The sequence below is a fragment of the Mustela lutreola genome, chromosome 17 (genome assembly GCF_030435805.1).
Source record: "Mustela lutreola isolate mMusLut2 chromosome 17, mMusLut2.pri, whole genome shotgun sequence".
Classification (NCBI taxonomy): Eukaryota; Metazoa; Chordata; class Mammalia; order Carnivora; family Mustelidae; genus Mustela; species Mustela lutreola.
The window spans coordinates 7,617,365-7,638,011 of NC_081306.1; the positions used below are offsets into that span (position 1 = coordinate 7,617,365).

The window sequence follows — 20,647 nt, forward strand, 5'->3', positions numbered from 1 at the left end:
GCCCCAGAGCCTGGGTGTAAGCAAGCACCTCCAGTGTTAAAACAGCCCAAAGAAGAGGAGAGAGAAGAGCTCAGGCTGCCAGGGGATTGTTTGGTAGGGTTTTTCCTCCCTCTTCTCTGTATTAATATGTAACCCTACTTCAGTTTTTCTACAGCGAACTCGGTGTGTTCCTGGAAAAGTTCCAAGAGAGGAGCTGCTCAGTGGAAGGGAAGACTGCGCAGACGGAGGTGCAGGAACCATAGCAGAAAAGCCCAGCAGAGCCCTTCATTCTGTAGCTTCCCTTTCTTCTTCTACCAGGGAAGCTCCCCAGGGGCCCGAAGTCTGTGACCTCAGAGAGGCAGCCCGGTGAACAGAGCTTTCAGAACATTTAGAAAGTTCCATCTTCTGTGTCATCCCCATTATGCTATAAGGAATTGTGAATTCCAGAGCCACTGGTAGGAGAGGATCGTCCCCCAAGAAACTGAGAGCTCTTTATTCGTATTGTAATAGATCCAGTTAGAGTGGACAATATGAGTGACATGGGTTGCTCATCTCCGAAGGTAGGTGTGAATTTTGAGGTGTATTTCTTCTTCTTCTTCTTCTTTTTTTAAACCTGTATTTTCAATATGTAGGAAATTGGAGGGTGGGCGGGAAGGGGATATTTCGATGATAGACTAATTACTAATTGCCATGTCCGATCCCCTGGACTGAGCAAGTGTGTTTGCCACATTTTTATGTGTGTCCTTTGAAATATGCTCTTTGCTGAATTAGGCTTTTGAACATCCTCAGGTTTTGCTGTGAAAATTTTAGGAACAGACACCTCTTGTTCCTTTCCCTTCCCTTCCAAGGCCATTAGATGATCTCTTCCATCCAATAATTCCCAACACTGGGTGTACAGTGTGCCCCTCCAAATCTGTATTTTTAACTAAAAATTGAGTGCTCCTGTTATAGCAGGTGAGCATTTGGGAATGGCCCCCAAGAAGAATGTGCAAAGGACATCTGAAGTCAGAAATCAGCCCTCTGGGGGCGCCTGGGTGGCTCAGTGGGTTAAAGCCGCTGCCTTCGGCTCAGGTCATGATCCCAGGGTCCTGGGATCAAGCCCTGCATCGGGCTGTCTGCTCCGCAGGGAGCCTGCTTCCTCTCCTCTCTCTTTCTGCCTGCCTCTCTGCCTACTTGTGATCTCTGTCTGTCAAATAAATAAATAAAATCTTAAAAAAAAAAAAAGAAAAGAAAAGAAATCAGCCCTCTGAAAGTAATAGTTCCTCCTGATCTAGGTGTCTGAATCCTGATTTTAAAAGCCAAGCTCCACTAGGTTGCCATACACTAACATGCCCAAAGGAGCATTTTAAATTGGAACTTAATAAAATTAAGGTGGATTTGTTGGTAATGGCTGAATCCACTACCTAAAATGAAAACTCCCTACAGTTTACTAGAGAAAACACTTAAGCATTAACATTTTTAACAAACTATTTTGCATACTGCGTAGTTCTTACAAAAGTCACTGTCTCTTTCCCCTTAAAGATGCCACAGAGAGTTCTTGGCCAGGTATGGTCAATCAAGAAAAAAGTATCTTTGGGATGGCTCAGTGGGTTAAAGCCTCTGCCTTTGGCTCAGGTCATGATCTCAGGTCAGGGTCCTGGGATTGAGCCCCCCCCCCCGCCCCGCCCCCGCATCAGGCTGTGTGCTCAGTGGGGAGCCTGCTTCCCCCTATCTCTCTGCCTGCCTCTCTGCCTACTTGTGATCTGTATGTCAAAGAAATAAATAAAAACTCTTTAAAAGAAAAGTATCTTTGTTCTGTTCTGGAATTGATTTCCAGATCTGCTGATGCTGTGTGTATAGGTTTTCCTGTCCCATGCACTGAGATGTTTTCTGCTCTCAGAGTAGTTATGGCTCTGTGTGTATAAATCTTAGCCTGTGCTTATAAACTAGCTCAAACTTAATTTGTTCTTCAGAGGTTCTGCTTCCAAGGTTCTGCTCTATTACGTTCTGTAAAATTCTTAATGTTGGCTTTCTTGTGAAATGCTTTGCTTTTCTTTCTTTTCCCAAGAGTGGTTTGTCTCTTTGTATGATGACTCAGCTGCTTCTGTGTCTGCCCCTTGGGTGACCATCTCTGAGTATGGAGGAGCACAAATATAATTCAATCTGGCTCAAACCCAAAAGGGAATCTCTGGGCTCAAGTAATTGAGAAGTCCAAATTGGATCCCGGAGTCAGCTGATGTCACTGGGAGTCCATCTTTCGCCTTCTGGTTGTTAATGCTGTCTTCTAGGTTGGCTTTATTTTAAGGAGAGCTTTATTCCCGCATCAGGCAGAGATGGGTGTTGAGAGTGCCTCTTTCTCAGTAGGTCTGTGAAAGTGTCAGGAAAGACTCTGATCAGCCCAGCTTAGGTCATATGCCTGTCCCTGGGCTATCACTGTGTCTAGGAAGACGGAGTGCCCTGATTGGCCAGACCTGTGTTACATGTCCTTCACAGTAGCCAGGGGCTGGGATCAGCGTATTGTGTAACATGGACTGAAATTGGAGAAGAGCCAGTTATGTCCACTTAGGGCTGTGTTCTGCTTCTTGATAGGAAGAGTAACTTCCCAACTGGTATCAGGGCTGATGTCAGGTTTATTCCCACTGACGAGTAGAAGCGTGAAGGCCAAGGCATCTCCCGAAAAATATTAACATCCTCCTTGACTGCAAAAGGTCAGGGTTTGGGGGTTAGTTACTCATTACCACTGTTGCTGGTCACTTACTCATGATGTCTGAGTAAACACTTAAGTGTTTGCTTGTTGCTCGTTTAATGAAGACATCTTATTTGAAACAGATTTAAAAGCTAGGCTAAGGGGAAAGATTTCCACGGACCACAAAACCTTGCTTGCAAAGACAAAAAACAGGCAGCTGTAACTTACCAATCGGTATATGTTGTACATCTGGGGTCCTGAAGGAAATCATAAACAACTTCATGGTGCTAGAAGTGTGTTGTCAGAATCTGCCCCAGATGGTGTGGTACCCACTGTGCATGACCAGTTTCCTTTCAGGCTGATGTCAGAGTTTTCTCATTTTGTTCAACTGATTGGTGCAGATCTGATATTAATTTTTTTTAAGACTTTATTTATTTATTTGTCAGAACGAGTGAGCACAGGCAGACAGAGTGGCAGACAGAGGCAGAGGGAGAAGCAGACTCCCTGCTGAGCAAGGCGCTGGATGTGGGACTAGATCCCAGGATGCTAGGATCATGACCTCAGCTGAAGGCAGCCGCTTAACCAACTGAGCCACCCAGGCGTCCCTGATATTAATTTTTTTTTAAGATTCATTTTATTTGCAAGAGAGAACGTACACACACAGGCATGCACACGAATGGGTGGGGGGAGTGGCAGAGGGAGAGACTCTTCAAGCCAACCCCCACTGAGCACAGAGCCCGACACAAGGTTCAATCTCCCCACCCATGAAATTATGACCTGAGCCCAAACCAAGAGTCCAATACTCAACACATTGAGCTACCAGGCACCCTCTGATACTGATTTCAGTAGAGAAAATCATCATGGAGATCATCGATCAATTCTTAGGTCCTTGAAATTGAGGTCAAGAGCAGAGAGAGAGAGATGTAGTTATTTAAATCAACAAAATGAACTCTCTAAGCTACAAACAAGGTCTGTAGGTCTCAAACTCATCTTGTTTAAATTGAATCCCATGCACCCTGATTTTTAATGAAGTTCTGTTGGGGAGTCTGGTGTGCTACCATTTTTGAGAATAACTGGATTAGGCCATCAGACCAGTGGGCCTGTTGTATGTTTTTAAAGATCTCAGGCTTGCTCCCTATCTGTATTTATGGGTTTGCATGTTTTTGTTTCATTTTAACACCTTCCTAAAATAACTTGTCCTGTTAGTGATACTTGCCATTTCCAATGTTGGGATGGAGTCATGTGTATTTAAAAGCACCTCTGTGTGGCTAGGATGTGTTACCTATATTCTCTGAACTTTAGTTTTTTTCAGGTTGAACAGGGGTATAAAAAAACTCATTGGGTTCTATGTGGCCTAGAAGGAAATAATTCAGAATAATGAGAGTGTTGTTATTATTGCTAATATTTTCTGAGGTTGAGTCATCAGTGAGCAGTTGGTTAGGGTATGAGGGTGGCTGACATCTGCTTCATATATCCCCTATCTGCTACCCCCTGTCAGTTACCCTGCATGACATAATTTGCTGACTCAAGTAAATCAAATCAATCCAGTAATGTCTCATCTTACAGAGTTCAGTCCAAAGTCATTGCCTAAAGTGAAAAATCATGGAGAGTCAAAAGTGTCCTTGAACATCCCTTAAACCATCTTTAAAGAGCCATGTAGAAACACCTCTAAATTAAGCCCAGCCCTGCAGTTTTCCTCTATGTTGGGACACATTGCACTTTCTCCATCGCAGCCCCACGTAAGTAGTGGTCCTGCATGTAGGGGCTGGGTCCTAGGACAGAGAAACACACACAGAATCGCTCAACATTGCATTCGCTTTTAGCTCTGCTCAGGAGAGGTGCTTGGGAACTGAGAGTGGCCATGGGAGACACAAGTTCACCCCTACCTGAGGGTCACCCCTAAGTGCACATTCACTGAAGGGATTGGTGGACTCAGATACCCATACCATTTAAGTGATATTTTTTTCTTTTTATAGGCAGCACAGAGGGTTACTCATGTATATGTTACACTCACAGAAAGTACAATGCCCCTGCATAAGCATATTTCTCTTTGGAATTGTGTATTTGTAAAATGCTAGAGTCCATTTTTTTAAAGCTAGCCCCTTGAATCACGACCCAAAATAGGGTAACTTGGGGTCTTCCTGGGGAAAAATGTATGTTAATTTGCTTATAGTGAGGTGCACAAGGAAAAGACACTGGAGGAGAGACAGGTTGCTAATTTAAAAATGAAACCTACACCATGGATGGATGGATGGATGGGGGTGAGAAGGGTGTTTAGTGGACAAAACTCTCTCTAACCCCTTTCTTGGGGATCTCTTTTTTTTTTTTTTAAGATTTTATTGATTTATTTGACAGAGATCACAAGTAGGCAGACAGGCAGGCAGAGAGAGGGGAGAGGGTGAAGCAGGCCCCCCGCCGAGCAGAGAACCTGATGCGGGGCCCGATTCCAGGACCCTGGAATCATGACCTGAGCTGAAGGCAGAGGCTCAACCCACTGAGCCACCCAGGTGCCCCATCTTGGGGATCTCTTTACTCCATGCCCAACCTAGAGGTTTGGAAATCTTTCCTAATTCCTAAAGAGTGGCTTTGTTCCCCTTTCCCACAGATCACCAAGAGTGACTCGATACATCATATGAGCCACTCCCAGATGCAGCCAGAGCTGCCCCCTCTGCCTGCTTCTGCTGGAGAGGAACCGTCTGAACTCTATCAGGTATGTTCATCTGGCTACTGGTCTTCTGCTGTTACTGGGCAGTGGTGGGGTACGGGAGTGGAGTGAGGGATAAGCAGTCAGATTTGACAAGTGGGGTCATTGGCTCTTTGGTCACCTCTGCTACCAGAAAAGACTCCAGGTGTGTGTGTGGGGGGGAAGCTATCCCGTAGCACAAAGGTGAGTTAAGATCCAGCCTTCTCCCTTCTCTGTACTGTTGAACCTTTCCAAACGTCTGCATCTTCCATTATTTCTACCTTATAGCCATGTCTGTAAAGAATAAAGACAATAGAAATAAATTACCTGACTCACAGATACACGGTTTATTGAAAGCCAGCTGTTGTCCTTGACATCAGAAATCATGCTCACAGTAGACAGAGAAGCATAATTGGTGACCATCCAGGAAACATTTGCCTGAGTTTGTAAAAGGTAGAAACAGCATAAGGCACGCGCGCGGGTCTCCCTGAGTTTCCATGTGAGTGAAGCTTAAGCTTCTCCAAGCGGTGTCCTTCCCCGCATCATACTCTGTATATCTTCCCTTGTAGACCGTCATGTCACACAGCTTTTATCCCCCCTTGATGCAACGCACATCGTGGACCCTGGCTGCACCCTTCAAAGAGCAGCACCACTACCGCGGACCCAGCGACTCCATTGCCAACAACTATTCTTTGACGGCCCAGGACCTGAAGTTGAAGGACCTGCTGAAGGTTTACCAGCCAGTCACCATCAATGTCCCTAGGGAAAAGAATGTTCAGGGGCTGCCATTAGGTATTTGTATCAATGTGGCCATACCAGCTCAGAATGGGGTGTTGGGTGGGATTTTTAGTCCTGGGTTCTACTTCTTTCTCCTTTGCTTGCTGCAGCTAACCTTGGATAACCTCACAGACTCTCAGTCAGTGAAATGAGAATGATTGTAACAGCTAAGATTACATTTACCATATGCCATGTCCCTTACATCTACCACACACCAAACACTTGTGTTATTGATTGCTGCATAACAAAGTACCCCGAAGACTTAACGGTTTAAAACAACCAGTATTTATTATCCCACAGTTTCTATGAGGTAAGAATCTGGGCAGCCAGAACCACAATCATCTAAAGGCACCCAGGGAAGGATCCTCTTCCATGCTCACTCAGGCCCACAGGTTTTTGTTGGCTGTTGGCCATGGACATCAGTTTCCTCCACGTGAGCCTTTCTATGAGGGCAGCTCACAACATGGCTTCTGGCTTCCCTCAGAAGGACCAAGGCAGAGAACAAGAGAGAGAAGGGAGACAAAAAGACAGAAACCATAGTCTTTTGGGAACTTATTAATTTTAGAAATGATATCGTATCACTTTGGCTGTATGCTGTTTATTAGAAGTGAGCCTGTAGGTCTAGCCCACATACGCTTGATACCAGGAGGTGGGGAATCCTTGAGGGCCATCTTGGAAACTACTTACCATAGTAATTTATTAATTTATTTAATACTACTAGGTACAATTTAATCTACTTATTCATCAGTAATTCTTACTGCATGTATGTTGGAAACTCTTCATCTGCCCTCTGTCTCAAACTTATTTTCATATTTTTCTTTTTTTTCTCTTCAGTGTCTCGGTGAGTTCCTCAGATGTATCTTTTTTTTATTTTTATTAAGATTTTATTTATTTATTTAACAGAGAGAGACACAACGAGAAAGGAACACAAGCAGGGGTAGTGGGAGAAGGAAAAGCAGGCTTCCCACAGAGCAAGGAGGCTGATGTGGGGCTTGATCCCAGGACTCTGGGATCATGACCTGAGCTAAAGACAGATGCTTAAGGACTGAGCCACCCAGGTGCCCCGACATGTATCTTCTAATTCAGTTATTTGCTCTTCAACTCTGTTGAGACTTGAGTTTATCATGTCTAATGAATGTCCTTTTTTTTTTTTTAAATTTTCATGACAATATCTTTACATTTTCAGATTTTCTAATTGGTTCTACTCAATGGGTGTCACCCCTCCCAATTTCTCATTTTATTCTTTTTTTTTTAAGATTTTTATTTATTTGATAGACAGATCACAAGTAGGCAGAGAGGCAGGGAGAGAGAGAGAGAGAAAAGAGGAGGAGGCAGGCTCCCTGCCGAGCAGAGAGCCTGATGCGAAGCTCGATCCCAGGACCCTGGGATCATGACCTGAGCCGAAGGCAGAGGCTTTAACCACTGAGCAACCCAGGAGCCCCTCTCATTTTATTCTTATGGGCATAGCTTTTTCAATTCCTGGGAGGATCTTAAACACTTTTTTTGGAGCAATGTTTATAATGCTGTATTATTTTCACTTTGTGAATCTATCCCTTGATTTTTTAGTTTATTAGCTATCTTTCTTAGAATCAGGTTTTTTTTCTGTGATTTTAGTTCGCTGACTTGTGTTGAAAGGTTTTTTTCCATTCTTGCTACATGATCCCCCCCATTGTTTTTATTGAAGTGTGATTCACATATAATAAGATGCATAGATCTTACATGTTCAGTTCAGTGAGTATTGGCAATTGTTTATACCATATAGCCACCACCCAAACAGGATACGGGGCATTTCCTTCACTAGAGAAAGTTCTCTTGTACTCACTGCCAATGAGTTCTCTCTCCTACCCAATACCATCCCTGGCCAACATAACCACTTTCTGGGTTTTGTCACCATAGATTAGTTTTGCTTGTTTTCACTTATAATTGTAATCAATGTGTACCCTTTTGACAATGCCTTCTTAATCTGATTTTTTTTATTTTTCATTTTTTATAAACATATAATATATTTTTATCCCCAGGGGCACAGGTCTGTGAATCGCCAGGTTTACACACTTCACAGCACTCACCATAGCACATACCCTCCCCAATGTCCATAACTCCTAACCCCCCTACCCCCAGCAACCCTCAGTTTGTTTTGTGAGATTAAGAGTCACTTATGGTTTGTCTCCCTCCCAATCCCATCTTGTTTCATTTATTCTTCTCCTACCTCCTTAACCCCCCATGTTGCATCTCCACTTCCTCATATCAGGGAGAGCATATGATAATTGTCTTTCTCTGCTTGACTTATTTTGCTAAGCATGATAACCTCTAGTTCCATCCATGTCGTCACAAATGGCAAGATTTCATTTCTTTTGATGGCTGCATAGTATTCCATTGTGTATATATACCACATCTTCTTGATCCATTCATCTGTTGATGGACATCTAGGTTCTTTCCATAGTTTGGCTATTGTGGACATTGCTGCTATAAACATTCAGGTGCACGTGCCCCTTCGGATCACTACGTTTGTATATTTAGGGTAAATATCCAGTAGTGCAATTGCTGGGTCATAGGGCAGTTCTATTTTCAACATTTTGAGGAACCTCCATGCTGTTTTCCAGAGTGGCTGCACCAGCTTGCATTCCCACCAACAGTGTAGGAGGGTTCCCCTTTCTCCACATCCTCGCCAGCATCTGTCATTTCCTGATTTGTTAATTTTAGCCATTCTGACTGGTGTGAGGTGATATCTCATTGTGGTTTTGATTTGTATTTCCCTGATGCCAAGTGATATGGAGCACTTTTTCATGTGTCTGTTGGCCATCTGGATGTCTTCTTTGCAGAAATGTCTGTTCATGTCTTCTGCCCATTTCTTGATTGGATTATTTGTTCTTTGGGTGTTGAGTTTGCTAAGTTCTTTATAGATTTTGGACACTAGCCATTTATCTGATACGTCATTTGCAAATATCTTCTCCCATTCTTCAGTTGTCTTTTGGTTTTGTTAACTGTTTCCTTTGCTTTGCAAAAGCTTTTGATCTTGATAAAATCCCAATAGTTCATTTTTGCCCTTGCTTCCCTTACCTTTGGCGATGTTCCTAGGAAGAAGTTGCTGTGGCTGGTGTCGAAGAGGTTGCTGCCTGTTTTCTCCTCAAGGATTTGATGGATTCCTTTCTCACATTGAGGTCCTTCATCTATTTTGAGTCTATTTTTGTGTGTGGTATAAGGAAATGGTCCAATTTCAATTTTCTGCATGTGGCTGTCCAATTTTCCCAACACCACTTATTGAAGAGGCTGTCCTTTTTACATTGGACATTCATTCCTGCTTTGTTGAAGATTAGTTGACCATAGAGTTGAGGGTCTATTTCTGGGCTGTCTATTCTGTTCCATTCATCTATGTGTCTGTTTTTGTGCCAGTACCTTACTCTCTTGATGATGACAGCTTTGTAATAGAGCTTGAAGTCCGGAATTGTGATGCCACCAACGTTGGCTTTCTTTTTCAATATTCCTTTGGCTATTCAAGGTCTTTTCTGGTTCCATATAAATTTTTGGATTATTTGTTCCATTTCTTTGAAAAAGATGGATGGTACTTTGATAAGAATTGCATTAAATGTGTAGATTGCTTTAGGTAGCATAGACATTTTCACAATATTTATTCTTCCAATCCAGGAGCATGGAACATTTTTTCCATTTCTTTGTGTCTTCCTCAATTTCTTTCATGAGTACTTTATAGTTTTCTGAGTATAGACTCTGTGCCTCTTTGGCTAGGTTTATTCCTAGGTATCTTATGGTTTTGGGTGCAATTGTAAAAGGGATTGACTCCATTTCTCTTTCTTCTGTCTTGTTGTTGGTGTAGAGAAATGCAACTGATTTCTGTGCATTGATTTTATACCCTGACACTTTACTGAATTCCTGTACAAGTTCTAGCAGTTTTGGAGTGGAGTCTTTTGGGTTTTCCACATATAGTATCATATCATCTGCGAAGAGTGATAGTTTGACTACTTCTTTGCCATTTTGGATGCCTTTAATTTCCTTTTGTTGTCTAATTGCTGAGGCTAAGACTTCTAGTACTATGTTGAATAGCAGTGGCGATAATGGACATCCCTGCTGTGTTCCTGACCTTAGTGGAAAAGCTTTCAGTTTTTCTCCATTGAGAATGATATTTGTGGTGGGTTTTTCACAGATGGCTTTGATAATCTTGAGGTATGTGCCCTCTATCCCTATACTTTGAAGAGTTTTGATCAGGAAGGGATGCTGTACTTTGTCAAATGCTTTTTCAGCATCTATTGAGAGTATCATATGGTTCTTGTTCTTTCTTTTATTAATGTGTTGTATCACATTGATTGATTTGCGGATGTTGAACCAACCTTGCAGCCCTGGAATAAATCCCAGTTGGTCGTGGTGAATGATCCTTTTAATGTACTGTTGAATCCTATTGGCTAGTATTTTGGTGAGAATTTTCACATCTGTGTTCATCAAGGATATTGGTCTATAGCTCTCTTTTTTGATGGCATCCTTGTCTGGATTTGGGATCAAGGTGATGCTGGCCTCATAAAATGAGTTTGGAAGTTTTCCTTCCATTTCTATTTTTTGGAACAGTTTCAGGAGAATAGGAATAAGTTCTTTAAATGTTTGGTAGAATTCCCCCAGGAAGCCGTCTGGCCCTAGGCTTTTGTTTGTTTGGAGATTTTTGATGACTGTTTCAATCTCCTTACTGATTATGGGTCTGTTCAGGCTTTCTATTTCTTCCTGGTTCAGTTGTCATAGTTTATATGTCTCCAGGAATGCATCCATTTCTTCCAGATTGTCAAATTTGTTGGCGTAGAGTTGCTCATAATATATTCTTATAATTGTTTGTATTTCTTTGTTGTTGGTTGTGATCTCTCCTCTTTCATTCATGATTTTATTTGGGTCCTTTCTCTTTTCTTTTTGATAAGTCTGGCCAGGGGTTTATCAATCTTATTAATTCTTTTAAAGAATCAGCTCCTAGTTTCGTTGATTTGTTCTATTGTTTTTTTGGTTTTTATTTCATTGATTTCTGCTCTGATCTTTATGATTTATTTTCCCCTGCTGGGTTTAGGGTTTCTTTCTTGTTCTTTCTCCAGCTCCTTTAGGTGTAGAGTTAGGTTGTGTACCTGAGACCTTTCTTGTTTCTTGAGTAAGGCTTGTTCCGCTATGTATTTTCTTGTCAGGACTGCCTTTGTTGTGTCCCACAGATTTTAAACCGTTGTGTTTTCATTATCATTTGTTTTCATGAATTTTTTCAATTCTTCTTTAATTTCCTGGTTGACCCATTCATTCTTTAGAAATATGCTGTTTAGTCTCCATGTATTTGGGTTCTTTCCAAGTTTCCTTTTGTGATTGAGTTCTAGTTTCAGAGCACTGTGGTCTGAAAATATGCAGGGAATGATCCCAATATTTTGATACCGGTTGAGACCTGATTTAGGACCCAGGATGTGATCTATTCTGGAGAATGTTCCATGTGCACTAGAGAAGAATGTGTATTCTGTTGCTTTGGGATGAAATGTTCTGAATATGTCTGTGATGTCCATCTGGTCCAGTGTGTCATTTAAGGCCTTTATTTCCTTGTTGATCTTTTGCCTGGATGATCTGTCCATTTCAGTGAGGGGAGTGTTAAAGTCCCCTACTTTTATTGTATTACTGTTGATGTGTTTATTTGATTTTGTTATTAATTGGTTTATATAGTTGGCTGCTCCCATGTTGGGGGCATAGATATTTTAAATTGTTAGATCTTCTTGTTGGACAGATCCTTTGAGTATGATATGGTGTCCTTCCTCATCCCTTATTATAGTCTTTGGCATAAAATCTAATTGATCTGATATAAGGATTGCCACTCCTACTTTCTTCTGATGTCCATTAGCATGGTAAATTGTTTTCCACCCCTTCACTTTAAATCTGGAGGTGTCATCAGATTGAAAATGAGTTTCTTGTAGGCAACATATAGATGGGTTTTGTTTTTTTATCCATTCTGATACCCTGTGTCTTTTGATTGGGGCCTTGAGCCCATTAACATTCAGGGTAGCTATTGAGAGATATGAATTTAGTGCCATTGTATTGCCTGTAAGGTGACTGTTACTGTATATTGTCTCTGTTCCTTTCTGCTCTACTCCTTTTAGGCTTTCTCTTTGCTTAGAGGACCCCTTTCAATACTTTCTGTAGAGCTGGTTTGGTGTTTGCAAATTCTTTCAGTTTTTGTTTGTCCTGGAAGCTTTTAATCTCTCCTTCTATTTTCAATGATAGCCTAGCTGGATATAGTATTCTTGGCTGCATGTTTTTCTTGTTTAGTGCTCTGAATATATCATGCCAGCTCTTTCTGGCCTGCCAGGTCTCTGTAGATAAGTCTGCTGCCAATCTAATATTTTTACCATTGTATGTTACAGACCTCTTTTCCCAGTCTGCTTTCAGGATTTTCTCTTTGTCACTAAGACTTGTAAATTTTACCATTAGGTGACGGATTGTGGACCTATTCTTATGGATTTTGAGGGGGATTCTATTCTCTGCACCTCCTGGATTTTGATGCTTGTTCCCTTTGCCATATTGGGGAAATTCTGTCCAATAATTCTCTCCAGTATACCTTCTGCTCCCCTCTCTCTTTCTTCTTCTTCTGGAATCCCAATTATTCTAATGTTGTTTCGTCTTATGGTGTCACTTATCTCTCGAATTCTCCCCTCATGGTCCAGTAGCTGTTTGTCCCTCTTTTGCTTAGCTTCTTTATTCTCTGTCATTTGGTCTTCTATATCACTAATTCTTTCTTCTGCCTCATTTATCCTAGCAGTGAGAGCCTCCATTTTTTATTGCACCTCATTAATAGCTTTTTTGATTTCAACTTGGTTAGATTTTAGTTCTTTTATTTCTCCAGAAAGGGCTTTTATATCTCCCGAGAGGGTTTCTCTAATATCCTCCATGCCTTTTTCGAGCCCAGCTAGAACCTTGAGAATCATCATTCTGAACTCTAGATCTGACATATTACCAATGCCTGTATTGATTAGGTCCCTAGTCTTCGGTACTGCCTCTTGTTCTTTTTTTTGTGGTGAGTTTTTCCGCCTTGTCATTTTGTCCAGATAAGAGTATATGAAGGAGCAAGTAAAATACTAAAAGGGTGGCAACAACCCCAGGAAAATATGCTTGAACCAAATCAGAAGAGATCCCAAATCGTGAGCGGGGAGAAAGGGGTTAAAAAAAGGTTCAGAAAGAAAAAAACAAAGAAAGAAAGAAAAGAAACAATTAAAAAAAGAAAATGAATAAAGAAAAAGTATAAAAAAGAAAAAATATTTATTAGATAAACTAGTTAAAAAACGTTAAAAAAGAAAAGGGTAAAAGTTAAAAAAAGTTAGCAGAAGAAGAGATTAAAAAAAAGAAAAAAAGTTAAATTAACTACAAGACTAAAGAACCATGGGGAGAAAGCCATGAGTTCCATGCTCTCTTTCTCCTCCTCTGGAATTCCACTGCTCTTTTGGTATTGAAACTGCACTCCTTGGTAGGTGAACTTGGTCCTGGCTGGATTTTTTGTTGATCTTCTGGGGGAGGGGCCTGGTGTAGTGATTCTCAAGTGTCTTTGCCCCAGGCGGAATTGCACTGCCCTTACCAGGGGCCGGGCTAAGTAATCCGCTCAGGTTTGCTTTCAGGAGCTTTTGTTCCCTGAGCACTTTCCGTAGAGTTCTGGAGGACGGGAATGAAAATGGCGGCCTCCTGGTCTCCGGCCCAGAGGAGCTGAGAGCCCGGGGCCCCACTCCTCAGTGTGCCCTCAGAGAACCGCGCCCAGTTACTCCCATCTCCATGGCCTCTGGCCGCGCTCCAAGCTCACCAAGCCTGTGACCGGTTCAAGGTAACCCCAAGCTGGGAGCTCAGTCCTCGGCTCTGTCTCTGTAGCCAGCTTCCCTGTTCTAATACCTGTAAGCTCTGTGATACTCAGACACCCCCGATCCTTCTGTGACCCTGCGGGACCTGAGGCCACACTGACCCCGCGTGGGCTTCACCCTGATTTAGCCTCTGGAGCAATGTCCCTCAGCGGAACAGACTTTTAAAAGTCCTGATTTTGTGCTCCATTGCTCCGTGGCTTGCTGGGATCCGGCCCCTCCCCGTCTATCTTCCCGTCGCCTTGGATTCACTTCTCCGCCAGTCCTACCTTTCAGAAAGTGGTTGATTTTCTGTTTCTAGAGTTGCTGTTCTTCTTCTCTTCGATCTCCCGTTGGATTTATAGGTGTTTGCAATCTTTAGATAAGCTATCTAGCTGATCTCCTGCTAGCTGAAGTAGTCTCAGCCTGCTACTTCTCCTCCATCTTGATTCCAACTCCTGATTTTTTTTTTTAATTCTTATGCCTTCATCTGTCCACTTAGGACCTCAAATTAGTATCAGACCTTGTATAGGTGATTTAGGACTCCCATTCTAAGGTGATATTTGGGTCATATAGATGCAGTCCCTGAGCTGTGTGAAGCCCAGCCTAGTTATTATCTGGCTCTCTTGTTATCTCTGGCTACCATATGAATTGAGTATCTCTGTGCTTTATCTGTATGGCAGTGTTGCTGTGTCTTTGTGGGTAGGGCAGTCTTGCTTCAGTCCTGGCTTTATGCTGTGAGCCTAGCACCAGTCTCCTACATCATGGAGTGTTTTTGGATTCTCTGACTCCCCCAAGTATAATATACCTAAACTCCTCCCTGCTCTTGGACACAGAAGCCAAATTTATAACTTATACTTCATCCTCTGTGTATTTCTGGTCCACCTAGGAAGCATCTTGTTGAATATTGTAATTTTTTTTAATTTTTAAAGAGTCTATTATTGTTGTATTTGGAGTCAGTTGAGAAGGTCAAAGTATGAACTCAGAATACATCTAGATTAGGGGTCTTCAGTTCTCTCTGATTCTGTCAAAATGTCGATTTAATACTGTCTAACATTTCTATGTTACTTGTTAATTTGTTTAGGCTAGAGACTTAAGCAAGTGATAGTATCTAGTTAAAGTTTACTAATAAGTTTTATATCATTTACCAAATTTGTTTGTAGTTACCTTGTATTTATTGCAAATGATATTGGTTTTTTTATTTGTAATAATCATATGGTATTTCCTTTAAAACAAATATACTAAGTTTGAAAGTCCGCACCTATTTAAAGAAAAACATTAAGGAGTAATTTCCAATGTTTAGAAAACAGAGCATACAGGATTAGTGAGTGAATCAAGTGGACACTTCTCTCTCTCTCTCTCTCTTTTTTTTTAAGATTTTTATTTGTTTTTCTGACAGACAGAGATCACAAGTAGGCAGAGAGGCGGATGGAGACAGAAGGGGAAGCAGGCTCTCTGCTAAGGGGGTCGTTCCCAGGACCCTGGGATCATGACCTGAGCCAAAGGCAGAGGTGTTAACCCACTGAGCCACCCAGGCACCCCAAGTAGGCAATTCTTAATACTTGTCAGTTGTATAAATGAATGGAAGTTATGTGCGTTCCCATTTCACAGTGGGGGAAGCCGAGGCCTGGAATGTTGAAATTACTTCTTCAGAGTCGCACAGGTGTTTAGTGGTGCATGTGGGGCCAGGTAGCCCGTCTCTGGCCTCATCCCACTGCGCCAAGTCTACTCCCCTTCGTATGCTCTGGGACTGTCCTGAGAGTCCTGTCCCTATGGGCAAAGGTTGGCCCAAGGCTACTAGTCATCCCTGATGTGTTTCTTCTCCACTGTTCTAGCAGCTAACTACTCTTCAGAACCCAAAAAGAAGAAAAGAAAGTTGTCCTCTAGAGGCAAAGAGGATTCCACCAGGTAAGTGTCCCTGTGGGTTTTGGGGTTTGCAGGACACCAAGCTGAACTACAGAAGCCTGTAGTCTCATTGAAACCCTGCTATGTATCTTGATTTCAGAGCATTCTCAGATTCCAGGTAACACATTTTTTTTTTTTTCTCATAGTGCTCTTAACCCAATTCTTTAAGGCTCTGAATAAAACTAAATTAACCAACAAGTAAAACCAATGCTAGCATCCCTGTGGGTGTTCCATGGTTAGAGGTTGTCATTGAGGGACTCATGCTAATAGATGACACAGAGGAGAAGGGCTTCCACTGCAGAACAACTCTTAGCAGCTTGAAGACAGTAGACCCAACACAGAGCGGAGAAGCAAGGGCTGAGCTGTGTCTACTTTTCAGGACCAAGCTGGCCTTCAATATCTCAATCTCATCACCCACAAAGAAGGAGGTGGTGACATCTTCAGCCCTTCTAGGAAGCAGGCCAATGAGTCCGGAAGAACAGATTAGTGTGATGTTACAGCGGGAAATGGAAATAGAAAGTAAAGAAACCCAGCCATCTGATTCAGACTTAGAGGTACGTTCTTGTTGCTTCCTTTCTCTCAGTTCGCTGAGTGTGATTCTTGGCATCTCAGGGATTCAAAACTCGGGAAGAACAGCAGAATCACCCAGAATGATTTTAAAGCAGAATGTTTTAAAAATACCAAAGTCCAGACCCCATAACAGACTACTGAATAACAGGAGTTGTGTGTGTGTGTGTGTGTGTGTGTGTGTGTGATTTTAGTAAGTCTTAGAAACCTTTGGGTCTCTTAGAACTTATCTTGCAAAATGCTGGCCCATAAGCTAGGGTTGCCAGATTTTGAAAAACAAAACAAAAAACAGGGTACCTAGTTAAATTGGAATTTTACATACACAATGAGTAATTTTTAAAATTATACCAAAGTACTAAATGTATAAGTATAACTCACTTCATCCTATATTTTATTTTATTTTATTATTTTTTTTAAGATTTTATTTATTTGTTAGAGAGAGAGAGAAAGACCACAAGTAGGCAGAGAGGTAGGCAGAAGAGTGGGGGAAGCAGGCTCCCTGCCAAAAAGAGAGCCCGATGTGGGGCTCGATCCCAGGATCCTGAGATCATGACCTGAGCAGAAGGCAGAGGCTTTAACCCACTGAGCCACCCAGGTGCCCCCATCCTATATTTTATATGGCAATTCTACCATAGGCTGAATTTGGCCTATAGATGTGTTTTGAAAATGAGAGAAATCTCACATAAGCTGGATTTCTAACTTCTTTGGAAAAAATTAAGATATTTGAAGCTGAGAAATAGCTACTTCCTTTAGATGAAAAGTATATTTTCCAGTTTGTGTGTGTATCTCTAGTATTCTGTATTATTTTCTTATGTCCAACCAACTTTCAACAATTAACTACCTGCTTGGTTCTAGATAGACTTTTGAGTTCCCAACCTATTTTAAAAGAAGAGGAACAAAACTTTAGAGCCAATACCTTATGAGTTTATAGTATGTATAATAAACCAATTTATAATAAAAATGATAGCAACTGAGTATGTGCTACTGGTAAGATTCCACACTAAACCCTCTAGACGCTTGACTCCATTCGAGACCTGGGTACTATGATGATTCCTGTTGTCCAGGTGTGGAAATTGGGGTGAGGTCTGATTAAGCAACTTGACAAAGGTTACACAGTTGATGAGAGGCATAACTAGAATTAAGACCAGCTCTGACTGACCATAAAGTCTCTGCGACAGCATTTCTCACACTTGCCTGAAGATAAGAATCAACTGGGGTGCTTGTTGAAAAATCCCGAACTGATTAAGGGGGTCTCATGAATCTGCGTTTTAATAAGAGCCTCTCTCCCCACCCCACACGGTTCTTACAATGAGGGAAGTTTGGAAGTTTCTTCTCTCCAAGGAACTTCTATTTAAGATCGGAGCAAGGTGAGCTCAGCCTCCTCTGACCACAGACAGTAGTCACTAAAGGTCAGACCTGATTTCCTACACTTTGTGCTTCTCAGCCGTCTTAAAGTTTTGGTTTCTAGAACTCATCAGCCATCTGGCAGCTTAGTGCCCTAAACAAACAAAACTTCATGAAGTCACCAGGTCACACTGGCCATTTCTGTTCAGTTTGTGCATTTGTGTTGCTTTTCTAAACTCAGAAACCCACAGTCAGATTAGAAGTACTGTAAATCTCACTTGGACTTGGGGAAGTTTTCCCTCACTGGCAGCTTTAAGCCACAGGATCAAAGTGCTTTGTAGGGCACTGTTGTTGTTGAAGAGGGTGAATCACTGGGTCCATTTGAGAGCTTGTTAATCATCTTCTTAAAGTTCACCAGATAGGTTCCCTCAGCCCTGGGTAGTACTCATTTCACTGTTCCTACCTGCATAGCATTTGGCAAGTCCATCCTTTTACCCCACTGAAATATCTGGCTCTGTTTGAACATTCCAGAGTCAAGGAGAAACTTGCCCACCATCACACTGCAGTGAGTGTGTGGCAATGGGCCCAGAAAGTCCAACATCAGCGAGTGAAGGGTGAGGATAGGTGCTGTGTGAACGGGCCCCTTGGAGGCTGACAGGTGTGGGCAGGTGGGCACCGTTAACCAATCACAGTCATTGTCTTGCCGGTGGTTTGTTTATGGAAGAGGTACTATTACTATGTGACCAATGGCATCCGAAAAGACATGATTGCCCCCGAGGAGGATGAAGTGATGCATCAGATTTCAAAGCTGATTCCTAACACACTGCTGACAAGTCCCTCGCTGGAGCCGCTGATGATCAGCCTAGTGAAGGAGAAGGAAAATGACTACTACAGTAGCCTCATGAAAAGCATTGGTAAGGCTGGGGGTAAATGGGGCAGAGGGTTCCTTTGCGGAGGACACCATCTTTCTCTCACCATCAGTCCACCCTGGTTCCTCTGAAAATGCCAAAAATATCCTTTTTCTTCAGATGATTTCCCCCACATCATTCAGGTCAACACCAGCACTTCCTGCCCTTTGATGTGCATCCACATAACTTGGGGATCTTGCGATTCTGATGAGACAGATCTGGGGTAGGGCCCGAGAGCCTGCATTTCTAACAAGCTCCCAGGATCTGTGGATACTGCTCACCCCGGGGCAGCACTAGGAATAACAAGGATCTACTCAAGTTTTAAGATCTAGCTCAAGACCTGCCTCTTAAGTACTTTTCTCTCTCTGCAGCCCTCAGGGGTCCCTCCATCGCTCTGCATGCACAGGACTTCCTGTCTCTGCGTTCAACTCACTCTGCTTTAGAATATCTCCTGGGCCATTATTTCTCTTCTATTATGTAACACTGGTATTGTCTTTTCGTTTCTTGCGGGTCTTGGCTCCCTTATCAGACTGTCAGTTCTCTGATGGTGAAGGTCATGTTACTGATCCTAGCTCCCCTTCATCCTTCGGGCTGCGTCTGGTACATGCAGGAGGTCACTGGGAAATATTTAATGATGGTGAGGAATGTGAGAAACATATTAAAGACGAGTGGTGATCATATGAGTCCCTTGCCTTCCTATTTTATCTGGACAGCAGCTGTCTATACCAGGCAGCCTAGTTATTTTAAATTTCCTAATTAACTTCCTAATGCTGTCAGTGCAATGGCCTCTTGTCTACACTAGGATAGAACCAAACTCATAAGCATAAACATGGATAGTCCTTCAAATTCCAGCTTTAACCTACTTCTGCAATCTTATCACCTTGAACTCTACCACTTTTGTCTGGTATTTCTGCCCCCAAATAACTCCCAGCACCTTGAGCATGTTTTACAGAAGTCCTAGAACTGCACTTCATTACATGCTGTTTCTTCTGACCCCCGTGCTCTTCCCTTCTTATCCTGTCTCCAAATTCCTACTCATTCTTCCCAGTCCAGCTCAAACGTCACTCCCTCTGTGAAGCTTTTCCCATCTTTCTTTCCTTAGTGTGTGAAATAGTTGGTCTCTAAGTTTCCATTTTTTTTTTTTTAAGGTTATTCATTTTAGAGAGGACGGGGTAGAAAGAGTGATCGTGAATGCGGGAGGGAGTGGCAGAGGAAGAAGGAGAGAGAAACCCCCTGAGCAGACTTCCTGCTGAGCACAGAGCCCAACACAGGGCTTGATCCCACCACCCCGGGGGTCAGACCTGAGCTGAAACCAAGAGTCGGATGTTTAACTGGACTGTGCCACCCAAGGCACCCCTAAATTTCCATTTCTAAGTATCTGGTGTCATCTGTTGCATTGAATTTTTTGTGTGACTGCTTAGGTGTGAGAAGTCAATTAATGATTAATGAGGCATCAGCAAATACTAGTTCATTGTCATACATGATGCTAGATATCCAAATAGAGCTCAACCCCCGGTTTCTAAGCCTCGGACTGTGAAGTTACACTCCTCCTTCCCCCCGGAACATCTTCAGAAAGAAAACAAACCAACAGAGTGGCACTTCCCCAATTTGGTTATGCCCAAGGGATTATTAACATAATGGATATTATCAGCGTAAATGGTCAGAGGCTCATTTACCTTCCAAGCTGCAACTTAGAGCATGGGGTGTTCAAGGTCCCTACTTACTAACAAAGTGTTTGCTCTGTTGGTTCTATAGTTGATTACATCCTCATGGACCCAACAGAGAGAAAAAGACTCTTCATCAAGAACATTCCCCGCATGTTTCCTCAAAGAGTGATCCGGGCCCCTGTGCCCTGGCACCACGTCTACAGGAATGCCAAGAAGTGGAATGAGGAGCATCTGCACACGGTGAACCCCATGATGCTCAGCCTAAAAGAACTGTGGTTTAAAGAGTAAGACATTCCTCCCTTCCCTTTTCTTTCCCTTCTTGA

General features: G+C 42.4%; 1 protein-coding gene across 1 annotated transcript in view; it reads left to right on the top strand.

The window, feature by feature from the left end:
- The window catches only part of DNAH3 (dynein axonemal heavy chain 3), a 176,080-nt gene that overhangs the window by 4,749 nt on the left and 150,684 nt on the right, over positions 1-20,647 (top strand). The window contains exons 3-9 of the mRNA XM_059154472.1: positions 144-539; positions 5,250-5,354; positions 5,897-6,119; positions 15,769-15,841; positions 16,218-16,392; positions 18,474-18,663; positions 20,413-20,608. Of these exons, the coding sequence (XP_059010455.1) occupies positions 510-539; positions 5,250-5,354; positions 5,897-6,119; positions 15,769-15,841; positions 16,218-16,392; positions 18,474-18,663; positions 20,413-20,608 (992 nt within the window). The 5' untranslated portion in view covers positions 144-509. The remainder of the gene's footprint in view (positions 1-143; positions 540-5,249; positions 5,355-5,896; positions 6,120-15,768; positions 15,842-16,217; positions 16,393-18,473; positions 18,664-20,412; positions 20,609-20,647) is intronic.